This window comes from Naegleria lovaniensis (assembly GCF_003324165.1).
Source record: "Naegleria lovaniensis strain ATCC 30569 chromosome Unknown tig014, whole genome shotgun sequence".
In the NCBI taxonomy this organism is placed as follows: Eukaryota; Heterolobosea; class Eutetramitea; order Acrasida; family Naegleriidae; genus Naegleria; species Naegleria lovaniensis.
Window position 1 is genome coordinate 619,262 of NW_025407835.1, and position 23,358 is coordinate 642,619.

A 23,358-nucleotide genomic window follows, 5' to 3' on the forward strand; every position below is an offset into this window, starting at 1 on the left:
TGTTGAAAACAATCCATTAAATAATAATAAGAACGTCATTATTGATTTATTGAAAAAATTAATTTAAGGGTCTTCGTTTATTGGAACTATCTACAAAAGCTTAATGTTTGTTATTGTTTTTGAGATGATTTTCAAACTTGGCCTTCTCATCCTCGTTCAAGCAGTAAATATCCAAGTTGAAGGTGTGAAGAGAAAAGTTGGTCAAGAGTGAAGAGAGGATCTTTCTCGTGCCATCGGCAGAGAAAGATGTGCCCATAAGATTAAGGCTCTGCAACTTCTTATTTTTCTCAAGCAAATTACATAATTCTGGAAGTGAACCGTCACCGATCAAAGTATTGTTTGACATGTCTACTGATGTGATACGTTCGTTCTTAGCAAGTGCTGAGAAAATGGTCTTGGCAGACGCATCGTCACATCCTTTGTTGGAAATATCCAAACTCTTCAAGTGTGATGATATCTCAATCACTTCACCAATATCAATCAGCTGCTGACGATCTAGATCTTTAAAGTCACAAATCACTGCTGAAAATTCTAAATCTGTTACAGAACCATCCTCAACGCTGTCAAGTAGATCTTCAAGTTCTTGGACAAATACGTACGACTTGGTTGAAGTGACAGACGAGGTTTCGCTCAACGCAGGTGACAATCCTTCCTCAATATTTGCTGTTGCGGAAGTGTGTGGCACAGTTGGTACTGTGTCTACTTGAATAGATGGCGGAGCACTCTTTGGGGTGTTCTTAAGCTCTTGTTCGAGAGTATTGATTCGTTTCAAGAGTGTTTGCTTTTCTTGTTCAAAATCTGATTTGAGTTTTGATTCCTTGGTGAAGGCGTCCTTCAACATATTTTTCGTTTTTTCGTAATTTTCATTCAAAGACGCAAGCTTGTTCTTTTCTTCTTCAAGATTCTTGACCTTCGATAACAACTCTTGCTTTTCTTTCTCGAAGTTGGTTTTCAGATTGGACTGTGTTGTATATGCATCCTTTAGCATGCTTTTCACTTTTTCGAGTTTTTCGTTCAATTCAGTCAACTCGTTGGATTTTGCGTTGAGATTACCATTGATATTCTTGACCTCCTCTGACAGTTGTTGCTTCTCCTTTGAAAGAGTGTCAACTTTTTGTGACATTTCCTTGCTATCGCTCTCCAATTTCTTTTTGCTCTCTTCCAATTGTGAAAGCTCAGAAGTCTTTTTAGAAAGTTCTTCTTCAAGTGTTGCTACTTTTTTAGACAAATCAGCCTCTGATGAGGAAGTATAGCTCTTCTCCTGCTCGAGTTTGTTGACTTCATTTTCCAATCGAGATTTCTCTGACTTCAGCTTCTCCAACTCTGTTGTCAACTCTTGCACTGTATCTTCAGCTTTCTTTAAGCTTTCAGCAGATTTCTTTTCTTGTTCTTCAAGAGTAGATTGAGCTTTTTGTAAGGCTTCCTTGGTTGAGGCCAAATCTTGCTCGTTCTTGTTCAAGGTGACCTTGAGTGATTCTAATTGCTCGTTGGATGAAGAAGAAGCTGATTCAACGGCCTTTTGAAGTTGTTGAATCTTTTCCTCTTTTTCAGAAAGCTGTTGCGCAAGAGCATTGACTTGCGTGTTTTTGTCTTCTTCCAAGCTCTGTGCCTTCTTTGTGGCTTCTTCCATCTCAGTAGTGAGTTTGGTCATCTTTTCGTTGAGGTCCTTGTTAGAGTCAGTCAATTGTGAGACTTGCTTGGTGAGCTCTTCTTTCTCTTGTTGGAGTGTTTGGAGAACAGAAATATTCTTGTTTCCATCTTCAAGTTGCTTTTGAAGGCTTTGAACGAGCTCTTGAGATTTCTTGTATTCTTCTTGTGCTTGTCTTGTCTCGTCTTGGTACTTTTTAATCTCTTCTTCTCTTTCACTGATGGTAGCTTTAAAGGATGAAACTTGTTTGACGCTTGTATCCAAAAGTTCTTGGAGACGTTTTGCTTGTTCATTCAATACCTGCTTCTCAGATGTAAGTGTAGTAATAGATTGTTTGAGAGAGTCTAATTCCTTAGTCAAGTGTTCGGATTGTTGGCTCAATTTTGTCTTTTCCTCTTCCAAGGAAGCAACTTTTTGAGAAACAGTGCTTGCCTCGGTCAGCTTGTCTTCAAGTGATTTGATGTTCTTCATTGAATCCTCAATTTGTTGCTTTGCCAAGCTCAGCTCTTTCTCTAGTTGTTCCTTTTCCTTTTGCATGGTTTCTTTGATGTGTGTGAGCTCATTCTCTTTTTCTTGAACAGTCTTGAGATGATGAGAATTTTGTTTTTCGAATTCCTCTAATTTGGAGTGCAAAGAGGTAAGATTTTGTGAACTAGTATGTTTTTGAGATAACAAATCTTCGACAGTCTTGTTGAGCGATTCCACTTGCTTCTTTACAGAGTCGTACTCTTGTGACAAGGTTTCTTTTTCCTTTTGGATTGTGCTCAACTGGGTAGTCAGCTTTCCTGCATCAGCAAGTTTCTGTTCATATTCTTTCAAAGACTTGACAGATTCATCTAATTGATTCTTGAGCGAGTCTCGTTCAGATACCACATGCTCCCTTTCCTTGGAGGCTTCTTCTTTTACCTTGGAAAGTTCTTGCTGGACGGTAGAAAGTGTCTTGTTCAGCTCAGCAAGTGACAATTCAGATGCTTTCAATTTTTCATCAATTAATTTGATTTCATTACTCTTCTCATTGGTCTCTTTTAGCAAAGCATCCGTCTTTTGTTGATATTCTTGGGCAGTCTTGTTCTTTTCATCGAGTTGTTTCTTGATATTGTTCAACTCTTGTTGCAACTTTTCATTCTTTTGTTTCCAATCTGTGTTCAATTTTGTGTTCTCATCCTCAATCCTCTTCTTCTCATCACTCACTGCCTTCAAACTCTTATCGGAATCTTGTTTTTGCAACTTGAGCTCTTTTTCAGCCTTTTCAAGCGACAATTTATATTGATTCACTTGTTCATTCATCTTCTTTTCCAATTCTTGTGATCTATTCTTCTCTTCCTTCATCATTTTGTTCTTCTCTTCCTCCACTCTTTGCTTGATTCTCTGCTCCATCTCGGACTCGACCTTCTTCTTTGCCTCTTCCAAGAGTTTCTTCTTCTCTTCATTCAAGTCATTTTTTAATTTTTCAATGTTGTCTTGAGAGGAAGACGAAGCCTTTTCCTTCTCGTCCAAGAGAGTCTTCTTCTCTTCTTGAAGTTTTTTAATTTCATCAGAAAGAGTTTTGTTTTCCGATCGGACTTGGGTCAATTCTTTGGAGAGAGATTCTTTTTCTTTGTTCACTTTTGATAACGAATCTTCCTTGTTGTTGTTTGTATTGCTCGTATTATTATTGACAGGTTTAGTCAGAAAAAAGTATAAATTGGCTGCACCGACAGCAACAAGAGCGAGTAAAAGACCAACAATGGTATAGTCAGTGGTCATGATGATGTTAATTGTAAGTTGTTGTTGTTGTTGCTCGTATTGTTGTGTGTGAAATCTGATGTTACAAGGATGTTTTCAAAGATGTCATTGCAAAAAACAGAAATTTGTGAATGAAGTTAAAGTCAGCCAGACATCATCTGGTTCTTTGTCTTCACGTACCTCTCTTTGCGATAATTTTTTGAAAAGACAGTTATTGAAAGATGAAGGGTGCAACCCGGTCGTCATCATACAATTCATTGAGGCTGTTTTCTTGTTACATATACCTGAGTGTTCATGAAAGACACTTGGATAATTACAACCAACAATTGGTCATCCTTGTTATCCTTGTCAACAGTTTACTGCACCCAAAAATTTTTTAACAAATTTAGCTCTAACCATAACCTAGAACGATTTTAACATGACAAAGAGCATTTTCCGACAAGCCGGTGAGAACTTTGAAGAGGAAGAAGTGAAGATTGGTCTATTAAACCAGGTCATCTATCTCTCCTCTACTTCTCATCATCACGCAATGATTATTAGCTTGTTACATGCCAGTTACAAGTTATCCCTATCTGTAGCAAACATTGAAGACAACAAATGGTAAAAAAGAATGAGCCTCACGTGTGTATTTTGAAAATACAACCACTAGAAAACTTTTTATTATTTCTTTTCCAAACGAATGAAATGAAACAAGGATTCTTTCTTGAAAATGAACGGAAACAGATACTACTATTAAGGGTCTACGAACATGTCGACCATCACCCAAAGTTTACCTCATGTATTTCGAAAAATGAAAACTTGGTACTGTTTTGAATGCGCCCTCAACATTGTCATTAGAAAAAAAACCCATTTCATATTATTTACCTCCATTTGTATTGGTTCTTTATGTTGAGAACGAAGATCATTTCGTGATTGATCAACATACAGACTTTTTGACTCGAGCCACATACGACATCTCTCCTTGCATCTCTCCAAGATAGTGGTAAAAGGTATCAAAATCAACAAGAATAGAACATCGTCCTCCACTCGTTATAGACATTAAAAAATGATGAGTGGACATTCTTCGTCGTCATCCTCATCAATACAACACCAGCAAGAATTGCAACCGATAGGCCACCACGCTTCAGCAGCTGGAATGGAAGAAGAGATCCTTGAGCATTCAGCTAGGAACGAACACAAACCTTCGCTGGTAGTGATGGGATCACCTTCTCATTACTCCTCCTCTTCCTCCTCCACTTCTTCAAATCTAGGTAACCACTCAAATACGGTAGCGAATAGCTCTAATGTCGAATTAAGTACAAATAATTATGATAATAATGGGATGAGCATGATGAATACGCATTCATCATTAACCCCTAATTCTAGTACCGTAAACGCAATCGTTAGTATTTCCCCCACACCCTCACCCACTACAGCATCAACAACGACATTTTTGCTCCCTCAAAAGCCTTCTTCTGGGTCATCATCCTCTTCTGAGCAGAGTAATGGATCACCAATGGCGAATACGTCAACAAAACCCTCACCGATCAATCATCATGCTTCATCTCCTCCTCTCAACACCAATGTATTCATTAATAATAATTTGAATTTAAAAGATCAGGTGAATAATTCGTTAACGACGACACCTGTAGCACTGAATCAAACAAGAACACCAATCAACCAAACGCCATCTAGTAATAGTAGTGGGAGTAGTACAGCAACAGCTTCAATTTCACAACAACATGCAACAGGTACATCTTCTCAAACATTGGCCACGACAGGGGCATCTGAAAAAACGACAAAACCAAGCAATGCAAATATTTCATCTCAACCTGGGGCTCACATACCCATTCCACTCCCTCCGAATGCTTCTGCTCACATGCTTCCTTATACGCCGTCATCATTTAAAACACAAATGCAAGGTATTCCGCCTCTCACATTATGTGTTTTAATGGATCAATTAGCAAACAAAATTCATCAGCACTACAACCCTTTTAAACAACATGAATCAAAACAAAGGCAACGATCAGCTTCAACAACCTCAAAGGAACAACCAGAAAATAATCCAAGAGCAATTTCAGCCAGAAATGACAAGCATGAAGGAACCACAGAAGGATCTCCTTCATTGTCTTCGTCAAAACAATCGGAAGTGTCGCCCCCTGAAGAGCATCCATCTGAATTGCAAAAACAGCTCTCTCCAACAACCGTTTCTTCTTCTCGTAGCATGTCAACATGGAAAACCACTCCCTCTCTGATCGACTTACTGACAGAGGAGTTTCAATCAAACCCTTCAGGATATAACGACCTTGCACAAGCTACAAACGTCTTAATAGAATTTTTATATGGAAATACTGACTTGAAAGAGCGTCGTTCGGCTCCCTCTTATTCCTCTTCTCAGCCTTCCTCTCATGTATTTTTGACGTCGCCTCCATACACTTCAACTGTATATTCATATCCGTATCATCAACCACCTTCCACTGGGTATCAATTGATACCGGACGCTTCTCAGCACCACCCTATTCACTTGCAGCCGCGTTCGGTGACACCAACCTCATCTTCAATTCAACCATCCAATAAGGTTAAGGCAACAACTTCGTCAAATCCTCCTCCGCCATTTCCTCCTCCAATTATTGTGCATTCATCAGTTAGTAACAACATGGAGCATCTTTCTAATTTTAAGCCAACTAGCTCGCCAATTCCAACCTCAATCCAAAACACAGCATCACCGGCATACTCACCAAGCAAAGGACTCAGTGAAGAAAAAACCTCCAATCCCTCAACTCCAGTTCGTATTAGATGTGCTCCGCCTTCGGCAACCACTTCTGTGGGCACAAGTGAGCCGCTTTCGTCTGGTTTGTTTCTAAGAAAAGATGAAAGTATGTTTGAACCAAGTACTGAAGAAACTGTGAAAAAAAGACGAGGAATCAAGAAAGTGAATGAGATGGACACTGCAACCGACGAACAAGATTCAAGATTTTCGTGTTACATTTGTGAAAAATCAGTAGTGGACAAAAATACTAAGTACACTTTAACATCTAACAACTATTCATCATTTGCAGAGGTTTTTCCACATGTGAAAATACCAATGTTTGGTGAATCTAAGCGCATATGTGCTAATTGCTATCACAAGAAATATCGTGCCTCGAGGAAAAAGAAAGAGCAAATCGTCGAGGAAAAAACAACAGCTGCCCTCACTTCAATTCCAAATTCCAATTTGTTAGCTCCAGCATTGTCAGTAGACCTACATTCTGAAACTCCTGAACGTTTCACTTGTTGTATTTGTTCCAAGTCAAGTACGTCTCCTTCTTTTGTGGATAACAATGCAATCACTGCTCAAAATTATCATTCCTACCTAAGCACTTTCCCCCAACAACTGCCTCAACAACTTCCGCAAGATAGATTGCTACCCGTTTGTGAATCATGCAAACTCGTGCACGAAAATGCTAAAAAGCGCAAACAGCCTCCTTCCTCCTCTTCATTTGAGCAGAATGAAGCTTCCAAAAAACTGAAACAGTAAAGAGGTTGTTTAAAACTGCACTACGGTTTCGATCCCAATCAGTTCGCAAGGTCAGTATCGTTTGAAACACTAACGAACTTGCCTTTTTTTGATCATCCCCGTGATTTTCAAAAATCATGAGCTTTAAAAACAATGTTTGACTTGCTCCAGTGTGAAAAGATCAAGAGCTCGACTTCAAGTATGTTCAAATCTCGAGATGCAACATGCTGTTAATCTTGAATCTAATCTAATGTTGATCTAAAAGATCATTATCTTTGTTACCATGTAATTCTAACTCGCCAGCTTGCATCATCATTCATACGTTTCATGTCACCCAGAAAAGAAAGATTCGCCAAAATAACCCTGAAACAATCGAAGCAATCTCTAATTAACTCCATCACGAGAGAAAAACAACATTGTTACTTGCGTCTCATACACCAAATTGAAACCGCGATTTTTTTCATGTGAGGAAGGACCACGAGAGAACGATTAACACACTTCAAAAAGAAGAAAACAACATCATAAGCCTTTATCATACTCTCAAACTCGTGTTGCGTTAATTGTGCTGACAAACGGCTTGAACTCCACACAGTTGACACCATCTCATTGTACGAATCTTCATATTTCTCGTGAGGTGATACATTCTCCCTCGTTCTTCTGCCAATTTCCATTTCGGTGCATTTCCAGAGGACATTTGTTTGCAAAGGGTTGCAAGTTGTTCATTTACTCTCATTGAGAAAAGAAAACAACTGCTTTCTTCATCTAGATATCTTCATTTCAAACAAGCAACACGCGAAACAGAGATATACTGCTGTTCCACTCCGTAACATCAACTAATTTGGAAACTAACGTGTAGTTCTGATAACACTTGTTTGTTCCAATCCGCATAACTCGTGGTTCATTCTCACACAACCAACAACAACAAGACCAACACAAAAAAAACAAGTTGAGTGTAATACACTTCCTCGTGAAGAACATATCTCTTGATCACGACCACCTCGATCCTTGAATCAACTCTCTCATTTAGAGTTCGATATTGCACATATTTGAGCAAAAGACACTTTCACCCGTTTCCATCCACCCATTACTGCTATTCGTTTGCGCACAAACTAGCATCAAAGTGCCTCAATTCCACGTTTGGAAATTTCAAGACTCAAAAAAAAAGCCTTACCTTAGTATTTGCTGTTCCAAGCAATCTCCTTATTAAAACGATCGTCTAGTAGAAACAAAGATGATGCATACCATGCCTATGCAACAAGATCCTATTCTTCCTCCTATTCCATTTACCTCCCATAAACAAACCTATGCAGGTCAACCTCCAACAACCATGATGATGCATCAAGGATCCTCTTCCACTCAATATAACCTCCATGGAAAGATGACATCCCCGCGGCTACAAATCTCCCATTCAAACTCCAACACCTCTTCTCACTATGATCCATTCCACCAAAACCACCATCACCATGAGCCACGACATAGCTCCTTACAACAATCCATGCATCCAACAAACACTATGAATACTCGTGTACATACCAACCATTCATCAGTCACTTCTGCCACTTCTCCTAACACTTCTTCTCCATTGTTACAATTTGAAAACACTGTCGCCAAGTCATCCTCACCAACTTTTAGACCATTGCTACAACCTCAACATGTTGTTGCAGATCCATGTTTACATGCTTTGCAATCGCCTGCAGTTGAAAAGCTCCCAAATTTAAATGAACTCATGAATGGAGATCGTTGGTCAAGCCGACCAGTCTACGAACCACAATTCACCAACTCGTCCACCCATCAACTGCCACATGTGACCTCTCCTCCACATTACCAATCGACCCAACCTCACAACCACAACTCATACAGACCTCAACCAAATGTAAATACCAACGGCTCAAAGATGATGTTAGACGATTTGGAACGAAAACTCTTCATGCAAGAGCAAGAGATTAGGCGACTTCAAAATGAGAATATGGAGCTCAGAAGAGAGCTTGAACGATTGCATGGCGAAAACTCTCCTCGCTCAAGCTTTGAGTATAGCCAATCCACTGCTTCGAACAATTCTCCCCGAGTTGTAGAGACTTCGCCAAGACCTGTGAAACGCTCATTGAGTGGCAACGAAGATGGCCTTGTCTCAAACTCGAACATTTTGGACAGTGAAGAGTGTTCGAAGAAGAGAAAAAACTGCGAGACCATGACCAAACAGCCACCTCAAAGTAAGAAGCAGAAGAATGACATTCGAAAACCACAACAACATCCAACACGAATCAGAAACTCTGGCCGTAGAGATGCCACCGTTGGTGATTTAGAAAAGTACACGGTGACATGGAAGGGAGAAAAGTATGTCTTGGTGAATGCATTCAAGAATCGAACACAGATTTTGAATTACTATGTTCCACTCTTTGAAAACAACTTCCCAGAAAAGACATGCAAGCTCGTTCTCTGTAACGATGAATACAAGAGTCTGTCTTCCGAGAACCCTATTACTGTTGAGAAGAAGAAGCACGCATGGCGAGTCTCCGTATTCACAATGGATTTCTATAACTTTGTCAAGAATTTTGACAAGAAAAACCTCAAGATTATTAACTCATCTGCTGGTTTCGTTCCAAATATTTACTTTGAAGAGCCACAACCATCCACAACTACATCCACCGTTGTTGACCACGACGCTTCTGCCGCAGATATATCATCTTCGAGTGCAAGCTCTTCATCCCAATTTTCTGTGAATATCCAACCAACTCTTGTGGCCACAGTTGCCAACCAGGATCTTGACACAACTCCAAGACCAGTCGCTAACATCAACACCAGACAATAAATTAATCGATTTCACTTCAATGACTGTGTTGGTTTGAACATTGTTTAATCGTTTAAGGGTAAAAATTGTTTGCCATCAACGTGCTCTCGTTATCGTAATCAATCACACCCGACTTACGCTAAAATTTCACAAAAAATTGTGTCAACTATTTCAATCACCTTCTCTTCACCCACAAACGCACAATTATTGACAACCGAGATACTCGTACTTCGCTTTTCCTCCGAGTCATCACATCTTCGTAGAGGAAGAGCATTGTGCACGAAAAGAGCTACATTTTGTTGAAATTGTTGATCTTGAAACACTGTAAGTGCGTCGTCGTGATGAATGAAATTCAATAACGCATGACCATTTATGAAATCCTTCATCAACACATGGTGTGTGGTTAGATACTCTTTGAATCATCATCACATCTCGCATATATTATTGTAACATCACATATCCCGATGAGTAACATCTTGCTTCAATTTACAGATCATTCCATTGAATATCAACCTTCAACGAATAAGCCTTTATATGTCTTGTACCATATCAAATGTTCTTATAGGACCAATAATTCAACCACCGCTTTCTATGCCTCGAGAGCAAACCAAGAGAGTTATACAGTCATTAAGAGGTATTCCGAGTTATTGGAATTACATAAAAAGATTATGAAACAGCTCGGAAAGAGATCATCATCATCAAGTAACAGTCCTAGAAAGGAAAAACATGGCTCTTCACCATCAGCAACCTTTCAAGAAGAAGGAATTAAATTTCCAGGAAAGTTATTGTTTGGAAATTTCAAGGTGCGTAATTTTCGTGCAAGAATCTTGTCATCTTTAATTTTTCATTATGAATATTTCATTACCATTTAATGACAATTCTATTGCACGGAATTTAACTGACATTATTGATGAACGCTGACTCTTGACTATAGGAAGAAAATATTGCCAAAAGAAAAGAAGAATTACAAAAGTATTTTGATTCAATTACCTCAAATCCAATGATAACACAGGATCCATTATGTAGTCAAATCATTTACGCCTTTTTCAGAAGAAATTTACAACGAGTGTCGCCAAATGTTGTTTTTGGAGAATACTATGAAAAAATTGTTGAAAAGGTTAAGAAAATGGCAACACCGTTTGGTCCAATCAGTGAACATGAGATGAATGCAGTGATGACTGTCACAAGTCAGGTCTCTAAAGGATATTCTGATTCTGTGTTCCAAAATATTGATCAAATTAAGGGATTGGAACATTTACTTGGAAATAGTTTGGATAGTATTCCGTCAAAGAGTGATGAAGATGATTTGGACGATTTATATCTAATTGTTAATAGCTCTCCCAAAGACACATTTGATGACGAGGAAAAGGGAAAGACATCTAATAAGAATAGAAAAAGAGTGACACCAGAACCCAAGTCCATGTGGTTCAACATGCCAATAGAAAACTCTATCACTTGCTCGTCATCAACTGAATCTCTTAATGGCTCATCACCTAGAAAAACTCTCTTTTCAACTGTAGAGTCCATACTGTCAATGGACTGGAATTCAGCTATTGCTGATTTGTGTCAGGTCATGACCAATTATAACAAAGCTATTCAGTATCCAAGAATGATGATGTACAAAGAATGTTGCGAAATTTATGAAAAGCAAAGACAAGAAAGGGAGTTGGCTTTGATACTAATCTTTAACAAGATGCAAAAGCTCTTCTCTCAAAAAAACCAAAAGTTACCAGAGCAAAGCAAAGCCTGTAAAAATTGTCTGTCAGCCCTTGCTCAAAACTGTGTCGATATGACACTGACGTTTGAAGAAATTTCAGAAAGCTTTGCACTCTTGAAAAAATACTTTTCTGAACTAGCAAATAAGAACCCAGCAACTCAATGTAAAGAATTTACCGACAATTTGGAGAGTCTGAAAGAAATTTTGCAAATTCTACTCGAACAAGTGAAAAAAGGTCAACAAAAAATCATGACTTTGCGTCAAATTTTGAAAACACTCTTTGTAGTGTTTGATGACTTTTCTACACGAAAGTTGAGTGCATTTTCACAAAGTCAAAACTCTCAAACTTCCAATGCTTCGACCACTTCAGGCACTGCTAGTGCAGACCATGATGCGGATGACCCTGCTGCTGTTTCATCCGAAGATTCCAACTCGTCTTACAATGTGTTATGCAGAGAATATATTGAAACCTATTTATTACCGTTTGCTGCTTTGGGATATGTTTCTGAACTTTCATTCATGGTTCCGGATGCACTCAAGTACTTTATTATTTACAATTGTTCATTGAGAGAAAAGAGAATTCGACGAATTTTAGCTCACAATCAAAAATCAGATTCTGATTCTAATAGTCTCATGGATTCTCAAATGAAACAAGCGATGGAAAAGTTATTTGCAGAGAAAATTCCTCAAACCGACGAAACTCGAGATGCCATTGCACGAGCATTTCAATCTGAATTACAAAGTTTAGGAAACTCTGAAATTATGGATCCTGAAGTATTATTATTCTGTATTCCAGAGCCTCTACATCGAACTTGTACATTATTTTCCATGAGATTTTTAAGTTGGGTGAATCAACTTCCTGAAGTTGAAGGGTTTCAATTTTGTAAACTCATGCATTTGCAATATTCACGGACCACACAACAAGAAGCAGAACAATGGAATCATATGGTTAACATGTGTAGAAAAACACTGGATATTTTAGAACAAGCCACAACGTGCTTTGTTGAACATTCACAAGAGCACAATATCACAACAGATTTGAAAATTTCAATCACCTACGAAACGAAATCGAGATTGGATTTAATTTCGAAACAGTTTTCAGGTTATGCAGAAAGATTGCACTATTACAATAGTGAATCAAAAAGATTTCGATTATTATAAACAGAAATTTTAAGAGTACAAGTTGTCGTGTAGCGTTTCCTCATTGTGAAATCAAGACAGCTCGTTAAGCAACCTTCCATTCGAACTATCTCCAAGAATGCAATTTTGTTAGCATCTTTGGACACAACAATATGCCCACTGATAAAAGACAGCCATTGAGAGTCCCAACCTGGACGTTTATTGTCAACAATAATATTACTATAAAACCCTAAATAGAGGGATGCGAATATATTAAAAACGAAAACAAGGTTTGTCTAAAGAGTCATCCGTAGGTCATTTACTTTTGTTCTGGATTCTTCTTTCCCTTGTTGGCAAAGTAGAGTCCGGCAAGGACATACCAGGAGAAGAAGTAAATGATGGCCTGGTGTTGATAAATTTCATGTTATTATTCAATTCCAAAATGATGGTGAATGTCATTCCACGAATGGTTCCAATAATGTCATCATCCGATTTAAATTTCGTAAATTTCCATCCATAATATTGTGGTTTCACGAATAAAGCCATCATCATCCACCCATCAACAAAATCATCATCACGGTAATAAGAAAATTTAAAACGATAAAATTTTTCAATCAGTTTCTTGCCAACGGATTATCAATTTTCATATATACGTACATATTCCTTCTTTCCTTGATCAGCCCAATATCTTGCTGGAGTGTATGGATTCAAATACTTGGTGTACTTGGCAAGAGGAGAATTAGCAAAAGCCTTTGCGAGATTGGAGACGACTTCCTTGGCACCCATTTTTATGAATATTAAATTTTTTTACAATACAATCGATGGCTGAGGGTTAAAGAAGAGAGGTCGTGTTCTTTGTTTCATCCATTTCTTGAGAATTCTTCAGCGAACATATATTAACTAATGTGGTCTCAAGTAGTACAGCTACTGGAAAAAATAACCTTGCAGCTTCATCTCAAGGCAAAAAACCGCCTTTTCAATTCTAAAGATGGAGGTACTTAAACGTTAAGTTGCATGTTGAGCAGTTATTGACTTCGATAGCACTATGAGTTGAAACTTGTTCTCATTTTAGAAATTAATGAGTTTGAGGTCCTCAAGACGGGAGAAGAAATTCACACACGACTCTCAGAATTTACTACGTTATCATTAATCGGGTTACAAGATCTTGTGGATTTTCATTAAAAATCACGATTGCTTGTAAAGGTTCGAACCATTTCCAAGACATTTCGAGGTTGATCCATGGGTGACAAGTGACCAGCACCATTCACAACCAATTGAATCAAATTTTCATAGGCATGCACATATCCAACAACTTGATTACCAATTTTCCATGGTTTTCTTCCTGGACCTTGATCATTCAAATAACTCGAGCTGTAACGCCATTTCATTCCGTCAATCCATTTTGATGCTCCAATGTAATTAACCAACCAATCGTATTGACCATTATATAATAGAACACGAATTTTTCTTGTTGGACAATCTAATAAGGCCTCAACTTTGTGTCGAACAGATTTTGCAATGTCAGCATATAAATTATTCCAAACTGTTGGATTCGAGTCATAATATTTCACACCAACAGTATGCATTAATTGTTTCACATAGGGTTGTTCCACGTATTTGATGTAAGCTGTAATGTCATAATCGCCATATGTTCGAATATCGTACACATTGACACCACCACTGCATTGGCCAATCACGTAATCAGTCATGTTGTTGTTGACATCCATTGCTTCAATGTATCGACCAGCTTGAATTAATTTGACCATTTGATTTTGATATTGTTGAACAACTTGTTGTTGCTTTTGATCAATCAATCCAACACTGTATGAAAATGTGTCATAGGTAGAAAATTGGTCAATGGGATGTGTCAGTCCGTCACCAATTCCAATACCCACAAGGTTAACTGGAAAACCTGAATTCATAATATTGTAAGCAATTGAGGGAATGTATTTTCCAGCATAGGATTCACCAAACAAGTATAATGGATTGGACTTGTATTTTGCTGCAAAATCTAACTGGAAAAATTTGATCAAGAAGATGTGGAGCTCACTGGCAACTCGATCTTCAGAATGAACATATCCTGGTGATTTGACATGAGAGAATCCACTTCCCAATGGGTTATCAATCCAAATCTGTGGCAAGATTGACATTTTCACAAAAAATTACAATTAATTGATAAAAATTCACACCATTTCACATTGTCACATACCATGTGATGATCTGCATTCCAAGTGTACTTATTTTTGACCAATTCTAAAGTAGTAGGATCCACGAGATATGGGCCATTCTCAACAAATACTGGTACAAGTTGGAGAAGAATGATTACTATGAACATGATATTCACAAAATAAACATACATCCACTAAGATGATAATAACAAATTGACAAATATATCATTGTTAAAAAACAATCATGACATACTTACAAAATTGATGCACTACCGGGGCCACCTTGGAACCTAAAAATTCAGTGAAAGATTCAGTGTCATGATTGACAACAATAATAGGACATCATGATGGACACCAAGTTTCGTATTTTCATCCTTTGAAATTTTGAACCTACCAAGCAATGACAGGAGCATTTGGATTTCCATTCTGTGCTTCCATGAACACATAATACATTTGTCCACTATATGTAGAATTCACTTCAATAAATCCACTATATTTAAAAGGATTATCTTCTTCAGTAAATCGATTCACTCGATCACCACTTCTATTGAGTCTCAACAACGAATCGTCATGATCTTTCAATTCTTGACCTGATGAAAATAACATGCTCGGAACTTTTCCACCTCTCTTGGTTTGTTTCCAAGTTTCGAAAAAAGCTTTTGCACCATTCTGACATTCCACAATTTCTGTAACTCCCAGAACGAACCATACGATTGTGAATAGGAGAAGAAGAAGGACAATCGCTTTCAGACTTTGTTTCATTATTTTTTTTGTAATGCGTAACATTGTTTCTTGCACCAGTCGATCGATTTGAAAAAGCCAGAGTTGTATTGAAATTGTACACTCACTGATCGATCTGTTAACAGCTCCGGTTCGTGTCTTCATTTTCAAAATGCCAATTGAGTCTGGAATTCTCTCAGTATTCAAGTACAGTCTTTTCTCTTTCTATGTCGACAGCGAAAGAAAACACTTCAAAAGAATCGTTGAAACTTGCGCCAAAGGCATTCAAGCGAATTGTGTTTGGATTCCCGTGGCAGGAATTTTTTTGGCGCGCAGAAGGTTTCTTGCCATCACATTTAAAGGCTTCCTTCAGGAATTTTGTGTTTGAAAAAAATAACGCAACAACAACTCTCACATACATGGATCCACAAATGCAGAATCAAATTCCAACTTTTAAGCTTTTATTAGTTGGTGATGGTGGTACTGGTAAGGTAGGTAGAATTTGTTTTTTAATGGTGTTTGATGATAACTTTTGTGTGTTGAATCCGAAAATTTAAATGATGACTGCGCGGATTTTTTGGTTGAATTATTAATCGTATTCATTCCGTGATGCTCCAATCGTGCAATAACATTACCTTTGAATTCATAATTTTGAAATCTTTGATGACCTTTCATTTATAACAATACAACAACAACAATAGACCACTTTCGTCAAGAGACACTTGAGCGGTGAATTCGAAAAGAAGTATATTGCTACTGTCGGTGTTGAAGTTCACCCATTGACTTTCTTCACCACTAGAGGTCCTATTTGCTTCAACGTTTGGGATACTGCTGGTCAAGAAAAATTCGGTGGATTGAGAGATGGTTACTATATTCAAGGACAATGTGCTATCATCATGTTTGATGTTACTTCACGTGCTACATACAAGAACGTTCCAACATGGCACAGAGATATTGTGAGAGTGTGTGAAAACATTCCAATTGTTTTGGTTGGTAACAAGGTTGATGTTGCCGACAGAAAGGTCAAACCAAAGTCCATCAATTTCCACAGAAAGAAGAATCTTCAATATTATGATGTTTCCGCAAAGAGTAACTACAACTTTGAAAAGCCATTCTTGTGGTTGGCTAGAAAGATTGTCGGTGACCCAAATCTCCAACTCTCCGAAGAACCAGCTATTGCTCCACCAGAAGTTGCTATTGATATGAATGCTATGAAACAATACGAAGAGGAGTTGAGAAAAGCTGAACAAACTGCTGTTCCAGAAGACGATGACTTTTAAGCTATTTAATTGGCTTGTTTTCCGACTAATCCAATAAATTAAATAATTATTAATTCTTTGTTTCTGATTTTCACTTAAAGATGTCACCAATTTATGTTGAGCGTTGGATCGAAACAATTGTGGCAATGAAAGTTGAAGTTTATTGGTGATTTTTCAACGCACTCAATTCTGAGTTTCTCGATATGAGACCCTTCATCTCTCTTTTTAATAAAAGTTTTCATCAATGGAGGTACCACAAATTCCAGTGGTTCCTTGATATTGCTTAATGGATGGTCTAGTCCAACCTCTATGGTTACCAGTCATGAAAGTTTCGTCGTTATAATGAGAAAGACACATCAAATTCTACATACCCTGTATCACCAACCATTAGAATGAGCATCACGTAATCATCATCCCACAATTGCATCACAAACATGTTGTAGAAATCAAGCAACGGTGTCACAACCACTTACCAAATGCATAAAAATCATCAAAAGATGCTCTACCATCATAGTGAGCATACCACAATTGCAAATGTGAGAATGCAGTGCTTCCACAAGTAATTGGTTGCCATTGAGAATTTGAAGTATAAATATGAGTTGGATAACCAGCAGCATGACCAGCATTGACCATCTTGGAAATGAATGCAACATTGTTATTACAACTGCTAGACCAGTATCTTTTTTTGCCAGAAAAAGTTACAAAATTAATGACACCATTTGTGAAATCATTTTCACACAAATTCAAAAATTGATCGACAACCTGTCCTACCCACAAATACTTACTGAGGTCCCTCAACATCAATCCAAATCTGACCAAAGGTTCCTCCATTTTGCTTGATAAAACTCACAGTATTTCTCACTTGCTCTGCAGGATCCATATTCACATTCGGAAAGATGTAAATATCCACATATTTAATTCCAGCAGCCTTTGCACGATTGATATCATTCACAATATATGGATTGACATGTCCAGATTGAGTCTGAGCTTGAATAATTGCAAACTCTCTACCATTTTGTTTCAAACAATTCCAACTACTTTGTGGAACATCTCCTTGAAAATAGGAAAGATCCAAACCAAGAGTCGCCTCTACTTTTGAATCCATCAAAGCATTTAAAAAACCAAGGAGGACTAGTGCTGCTACAGCACAGAAAACGACATGGAATTTCATTCGTGTGTGTGTGGTGATGATGATTTCGAAATTCGTTGTGGTAGTGAAACGACACGGAATCAAGTTGTTTTTTTGAGAGAGATTGATCGGTCTTGGTTTGCGGAGAGAGAGAGTTGATTGTGAAAGTAATCAACAGGAATGAAAAAAATTACAATGAGCGAGGCAAAAAAGTGGGTAAGAATTTCTGTGAATTTAGTGAAAATGGCCTGGTTGTGAAAGCAAATGTTTTAATGATACCTAAATGGAGGACAAGCTTCAAGATGATGAGCGTCATTAAGCAAAACCGTGGTGTCGTGTACATGGTAGAGTAATGTTTGGGTTTGCAAATCTTAATTTCGATCTTTCAAATATATTAGAGAGAGGGGTGGAAGAAATCGTCATTAGAGACAAGTTGCAAATTTTCAATCACACTACGCTACTGAAAAAGTCTTCGATTCAAATCATTCAACAAATATCTGGGATAGATTGGATTTTGAGAAACAGTTACAGCTTGTCTCTGTGGAATGACTGAAGGTTGTGAAGGAGGTTGAATGGGTGGTGGTGTTGGAGTTGGAGGAGGCACACGTTGCACTGGAACAACCATTCGAGGAATGGATGGCATTTGTGGTGGAATTATGGTTGGTGTCACAGGAGGTGGTGGAGTTTGAATGGTTGGCACTGGAAGTGTTGGAATGATTGGTGTAATGACAGGAGGTGGTTCAGTGGGTTTGATTTGAACAGGGGGTTTCTTTTCAACTTTTTTAGGAGGTGGAGGAGGAAGTAATTTGAGGATGGGAGGTGGCTGAGAGGTGTGAATAAAGTTTGATAATGATTCGGGTAACATCCAGACACCTTTCCAGAAAGATCTTTGAAGAAATCGTTCGGGTGTGTTGGCGTTGTGAAATTCGAGAATGGATCGAATGTAGTGAGGACGATGTGAACGTTCGAGTTGAAGTTTAAGGTAGACAAGTTGTAAATCTTTGTAACTGCCTTTCCATTTGATTTCAGGAAAGATGGGTTCTTGAAGAGTAGAAATGAGAGTGGACTTGTCCATTCGCGATGAATCTCTCAATTCTGTCTTGTTATGATTCTGTGGAGTTGGAATGATCGTATGATTGAGGGAAACCAATCGGTCATAGTCATAAATGATTGAGTTATGGCTGCTACTGAGAGGATGATCATGACTCTTCAAGTAGTGAGGAGATACGGTGAGTGCAACAGATTTTTCAGTGTTACTTCGCCATTGGGTGAGAAGTGTTGAAAATTGAGTGTTCAATAATTTTCTGAAAAGTTCTTGTTGCGCCCATGTCAAATATTCTCGTGGCTGCATGTTGAGAATGCTAAAGATTGGATCTTGCTCTGTGTCTTGAATGACGAGAAGGTTATCTGTAGGTTTCGAGGAATGTTTGTTCAACAAATGAATTCGATCTCTTTTCAGGTTGTGTTGTATCTCATTGTGATGTGAAACCAATGATTGAATTTCTTCTTGTGTGAATTCGTTTGAAATTAATTCTTCAACAAGTTTCAGTTCGTGAGTTGTTTTGGAGTAGTCTCCTTCAGAAGTTGTTTTTGATCTGCTTTGAGTTGGGCCATTCGATAAGGGTTGTGACAAAATTGAAGAGTCATAATTTTCATAATTGTACATTTCTCGCAATCGTTTTTCTGATGGGTCGAGCTTTCGAAACTTGGCTAATTGTTTAGCTCTATATCTTTGATCAATTCCGTTCTTGATGATAAATTCTTTTGTAAAGCTTGCCAATGTTTGTCTTTCATTGTCTAAAGATGCTAGAAGAGCTTTGTCCAACTCGGTATGTTGCTTCTTCTTATCGGCAATCATTTTCGCTAACCCAGATGCAATAAAGGAGAACGTCTCGGCGAACTGGCTACTCTGCATCATTCTCGTGACAGAGTGTACGATATCTTCATACTCTCCTTTTGCTTGCTTTTTGAACTCTTTCTCAAAAGCTATCTTTTCTTTGAGCGTCAGAGATTGCCACTCCCTCAATGTTGAGTCCTTTCTTGCAATTTGATTGTAATATGATCGTAATCTGGCATAGTTTTTGATTGCCTCTTGGTGTTGATGAAGTAATGAATATGCACTGTTATCTTTGGATCGAATCGATAGTAATTCTCTTCGTTGCTCTCTATTCATTTGATCCAATAATTGATCTAAAATTCTAAATTCTCGTTCCAAAAGCAATTCTTTCTCTCTATCCACTTGTTCTTTGGCAGATTTCACAGTAATGGCGTTAAGCGATTGTTGATAAATACCCAATTGTTCCAATCTGGCCTGTTCCAAAGGAGTGATGGTAAATGTTGGTTCCGTAATGTGTTTCAATCGTTCTCTTTCTTTCACTAATTTTTCTTTTAGAAGTGCAAGATCCTTTTTTTCACTGTCTGTTGGCTCCAATCCTGAAATGCTTTTGGAGGCAAGTTCGGATTCCATTTGTAATATTGAGCCCTCCAGGTGCATTAATGATAGCTTATCAAATCGTTCTTGAATAATTTCGTGCACTCTTGGAAGAAGAAGCTTATTCTTGATGGCTCTTGCGTTCGATGTGTCATGAGAAATAAAATCATCCACAGTGCAACTGTGGGGAATATTGATGCCTGAATTTTTCAACTGTTGGAATGCGTCTTGCATGGCGTCACGTTTGAGAGTTTCCACAATCTTGAAAACATCGGTTCCAACAGCAAATTGCACCAAGTCTATTGGTTCCCAAATTTTTTCATCAATTTGAAATGTGTTTTGTAAGTAGTACGTAGAGCCAGTATCGTATGACTCTTGAGATTCCTTTGTAATGCCCTGTTTCACTAAATTGTTCATTTGCTCATTTTCTGATTGAATATTTTCTGAGTTCTCGATCCATTTCTTTTTTTCGTTATCTAACATGTAGTATGATCGCAACTTTGAGTTGTTCAGAGCGTTCAAAATCATGGTTCCAATTGAGGAATCCGACTTCATGATGGTGTGATACATGTTTCTAATTTTGGATCCAAGTTTGCTCAATGGCTGTTTTTCTTCATCAATATTAAGATCTGTAAAGAAAAAGCTGGCAATTTTCTTTGATTCTGTTAAGGCATGTTTTGTGGAGAGATGGGTCTTTTGGATAATAAAGTTATAGAACGCTTCCAAGTTAATTCCATATGGAGAAACCAGTGCTTTTTCATCGGCATTCAATCTCGTACCAACTTCCCAGTCATACTTTCTTGAACTATCGCTCGGCGAGACTCCAAAAAATTTGAACCCTTTCACACTATTATAAACTCCATTCTTGAACTTCTTCAGTACAAGTGTCATCTCTTTGATAGGATCTTTTTTGGATCCAAAAACATGTTGTTCATTTGTGAATGGAAGTACAGTAAACTCGTCAATATCGCGCCATTCTGTGTCTTTCCTAGTGAGCTGTTCGATTTTTTTAAAGGTCATACTGTCACCTTGCGCCAGGGGTTCAGTGGAAAAACCCTTCTCTGCGATAAGGGTTCTAATTTCTTCCATCTCCCCTTTGGAAAGATCTCTGTTATCGATTTCTAGGGCATTGGAAGCTGTAAGAGGTGCCTTCCATGAGGTAGGATTCGTCACTTGATTTATATAGGTATTTTCCAAAGGCACGAATGTTGAAGTTGGATCTTCTTTGATATCAATCTTTGGCTTGGAAAATTGGTCACTCGGTATTTCAATAAGAGATGGCTCTTCATATTTTGTGTTCCATACTTGAATTTTTCGATCCATCTCTTCAACCAGTTCATTGAGATCTCTCCAATGTTCTTCGGAAAGCTTCAAAGGTTTTGATAAAATAGTTGACGCAATATTTGAGTAATTTTCTCTTAAATTTTCAATTAGGCCCTGTATATACTGATATTCTTCCTTATTAGCAGAATTAATTTGTCTAATTTCAAGATTTCTGATCTCATTTTCCATTGCTGTCTTTTTTTCTTGATCTGTGGAATCTGTTGAAAAAATAATAGAAAAATTTTCTGGAGAGTAAAGAGGAGGAAAGGAGTCGGATAGTAAGCTCTCTCCATAGCCAGATATTCCATAAAGTAATTTCAGAGCTCTAATATTTGCGATGTATGATCTCACTCTTGAAGAATTGTTTGTGTTCGTTGAGTTTTTGTTGTTGCTTGACTCCTCAACAGGACCAACCCATTTGATTGTTTCTTGAGTTGATGGGTCGCTATTGTTAAGAGGATATATCGCCTTCAAATACTCGGTTTCTTTTTCGCTCAGAGGAGTAATGTTTTCTCCCCTTGTGGTGAGGATGTCTTCGTTGTTGTGATCTAACACAAGTTTTCGAATATAATTTTTGAAATGGATCCAACTTTCTTCCGACATGTCAATCCCAAACAAAGTTTCAACTCTCTTTTGGAGATTTTGTTCTGCAATGAGAGCCACAGATTTAATAGACCCTCCTTTTTCCAAGTCACCTCCAACAATTACATTCTTAAAAGTATCAAAATAATCAACCCCTTCGTGATACTTGTCTATAAATTGATTTGTAGGGTACACGTTTACATTGGATTTATGCTTCACAGTTGAGTCACTAGTGGCTGAAGAGGTCATGTTAAATGTTATTATAGTCCGGTTTTGGGTGTGCTTTGGTGATATTCTTATATTGTCCTCTTCGTCTGAAGATGAAGTATCGCCTGTGGTTAGATGTGATTCGTTTGATAATGAGGATATCATTTCCTTTTTGATGTTAGCATGCTTATGTATGGAAGAGCTTGGTAATAAATAATTGATGGCCGACATTAGCACATATTTCGTAAAACGTTCAGATTTAGCTTTGGTTCTGTCTAGTATGTTCATTGTGATGATGGCTTCTTGTGAAATTGATAACTACGGACTAAAACCTACACTTGTGATTTTTCGATAGTTCTTTTTTGTTAGGTATTTGTGAATCTTCGTCAAAACTTGTTGCACTATTTTCATGATTTAAACCATCATTGGATGTAGATCTTCTTTTGCTATCTCTGAAGAATAACGTTTCTACAAGTGAAGTATCTTGATTCGAGTGTGAAATAATTTTTTTCAATAGCTCTTGTTCCTTATGTTGAACAAACAATTCCAAAATTTCCAAGGATTCACATTCTTTTTCTAAATCAATTACTTTCCTGTTCATTTCTAACCATTCTCTAAATGATTCTTTCGGAGCATTAGTTTCAGAATTGCCTCGTGTCGATTTTTGTTCAATATGTTCTTGCTGTGGCGATACCTGGTCTTTCGTCATGATATTTTCTAATAGTGAGGATTGTGGCTCAGAAGCGCTTTTCTCATCGTGTGTGTTATTTTCTGAAGAAGGCTTTCCATCTCCTTTTAATTCAGCAAGAAAATGTTGATTTAATTCTTCTCTCAGTTGTTTTACAGAAGCATGTTGTGTTTCGGAATCATCCTCACTAATAACATCATGGTTTGCTTGGAGTGAATTGGACAAATCCAAAATTAACTGATCAAACAAGTCATCATCTTCGGCAGTCCAACTTTTGCCAGACGCATGAGATGAGGCTTCATCATCGGATTGCTGATGTTCGATTTCTTCACCATGTGGTTGAGTATTTTGGGTGCCATTCATGATGATGGTGTTATTA

General features: G+C 37.8%; 9 protein-coding genes across 9 annotated transcripts; 4 read left to right on the top strand and 5 right to left on the bottom strand.

Moving 5' to 3' along the window:
- Positions 1–100: 100 nt before the first annotated feature.
- C9374_001772 (uncharacterized protein) lies at positions 101–3,394 on the bottom strand (the record flags this gene model as incomplete). The annotated part of the gene is made up of 1 exon (XM_044691116.1): positions 101–3,394. The coding sequence occupies one exon, from the start codon at positions 3,392–3,394 to the stop codon at positions 101–103; it is 3,294 nt and encodes a 1,097-aa protein (XP_044551432.1).
- A 1,024-nt stretch (positions 3,395–4,418) lies between these two features.
- C9374_001773 (uncharacterized protein) lies at positions 4,419–6,869 on the top strand (the record flags this gene model as incomplete). Its single annotated transcript, XM_044691117.1, has 1 exon — positions 4,419–6,869. One exon carries the CDS (start codon positions 4,419–4,421, stop codon positions 6,867–6,869), a length of 2,451 nt encoding a protein of 816 aa, XP_044551433.1.
- A 1,210-nt stretch (positions 6,870–8,079) lies between these two features.
- On the top strand, positions 8,080–9,657 carry C9374_001774 (uncharacterized protein; the record flags this gene model as incomplete). The annotated part of the gene is made up of 1 exon (XM_044691118.1): positions 8,080–9,657. The coding sequence occupies one exon, from the start codon at positions 8,080–8,082 to the stop codon at positions 9,655–9,657; it is 1,578 nt and encodes a 525-aa protein (XP_044551434.1).
- Positions 9,658–10,100: 443 nt separating this feature from the next.
- On the top strand, positions 10,101–12,514 carry C9374_001775 (uncharacterized protein; the record flags this gene model as incomplete). Its single annotated transcript, XM_044691119.1, has 2 exons — positions 10,101–10,439; positions 10,571–12,514. 2 exons carry the CDS (start codon positions 10,101–10,103, stop codon positions 12,512–12,514), a joined length of 2,283 nt encoding a protein of 760 aa, XP_044551435.1.
- A 277-nt stretch (positions 12,515–12,791) lies between these two features.
- On the bottom strand, positions 12,792–13,258 carry C9374_001776 (uncharacterized protein; the record flags this gene model as incomplete). Its single annotated transcript, XM_044691120.1, has 2 exons — positions 12,792–12,875; positions 13,130–13,258. 2 exons carry the CDS (start codon positions 13,256–13,258, stop codon positions 12,792–12,794), a joined length of 213 nt encoding a protein of 70 aa, XP_044551436.1.
- A 392-nt stretch (positions 13,259–13,650) lies between these two features.
- Positions 13,651–15,402, bottom strand: C9374_001777 (uncharacterized protein; the record flags this gene model as incomplete). Its single annotated transcript, XM_044691121.1, has 5 exons — positions 13,651–14,604; positions 14,682–14,770; positions 14,830–14,834; positions 14,898–14,930; positions 15,035–15,402. 5 exons carry the CDS (start codon positions 15,400–15,402, stop codon positions 13,651–13,653), a joined length of 1,449 nt encoding a protein of 482 aa, XP_044551437.1.
- A 377-nt stretch (positions 15,403–15,779) lies between these two features.
- C9374_001778 (uncharacterized protein) lies at positions 15,780–16,640 on the top strand (the record flags this gene model as incomplete). The annotated part of the gene is made up of 2 exons (XM_044691122.1): positions 15,780–15,851; positions 16,062–16,640. The coding sequence occupies 2 exons, from the start codon at positions 15,780–15,782 to the stop codon at positions 16,638–16,640; spliced, it is 651 nt and encodes a 216-aa protein (XP_044551438.1).
- A 438-nt stretch (positions 16,641–17,078) lies between these two features.
- Positions 17,079–17,790, bottom strand: C9374_001779 (uncharacterized protein; the record flags this gene model as incomplete). Its single annotated transcript, XM_044691123.1, has 2 exons — positions 17,079–17,298; positions 17,405–17,790. 2 exons carry the CDS (start codon positions 17,788–17,790, stop codon positions 17,079–17,081), a joined length of 606 nt encoding a protein of 201 aa, XP_044551439.1.
- Positions 17,791–18,205: 415 nt separating this feature from the next.
- C9374_001780 (uncharacterized protein) lies at positions 18,206–23,342 on the bottom strand (the record flags this gene model as incomplete). Its single annotated transcript, XM_044691125.1, has 2 exons — positions 18,206–22,566; positions 22,628–23,342. 2 exons carry the CDS (start codon positions 23,340–23,342, stop codon positions 18,206–18,208), a joined length of 5,076 nt encoding a protein of 1,691 aa, XP_044551440.1.
- Between the last annotated feature and the right edge of the window lie 16 nt (positions 23,343–23,358).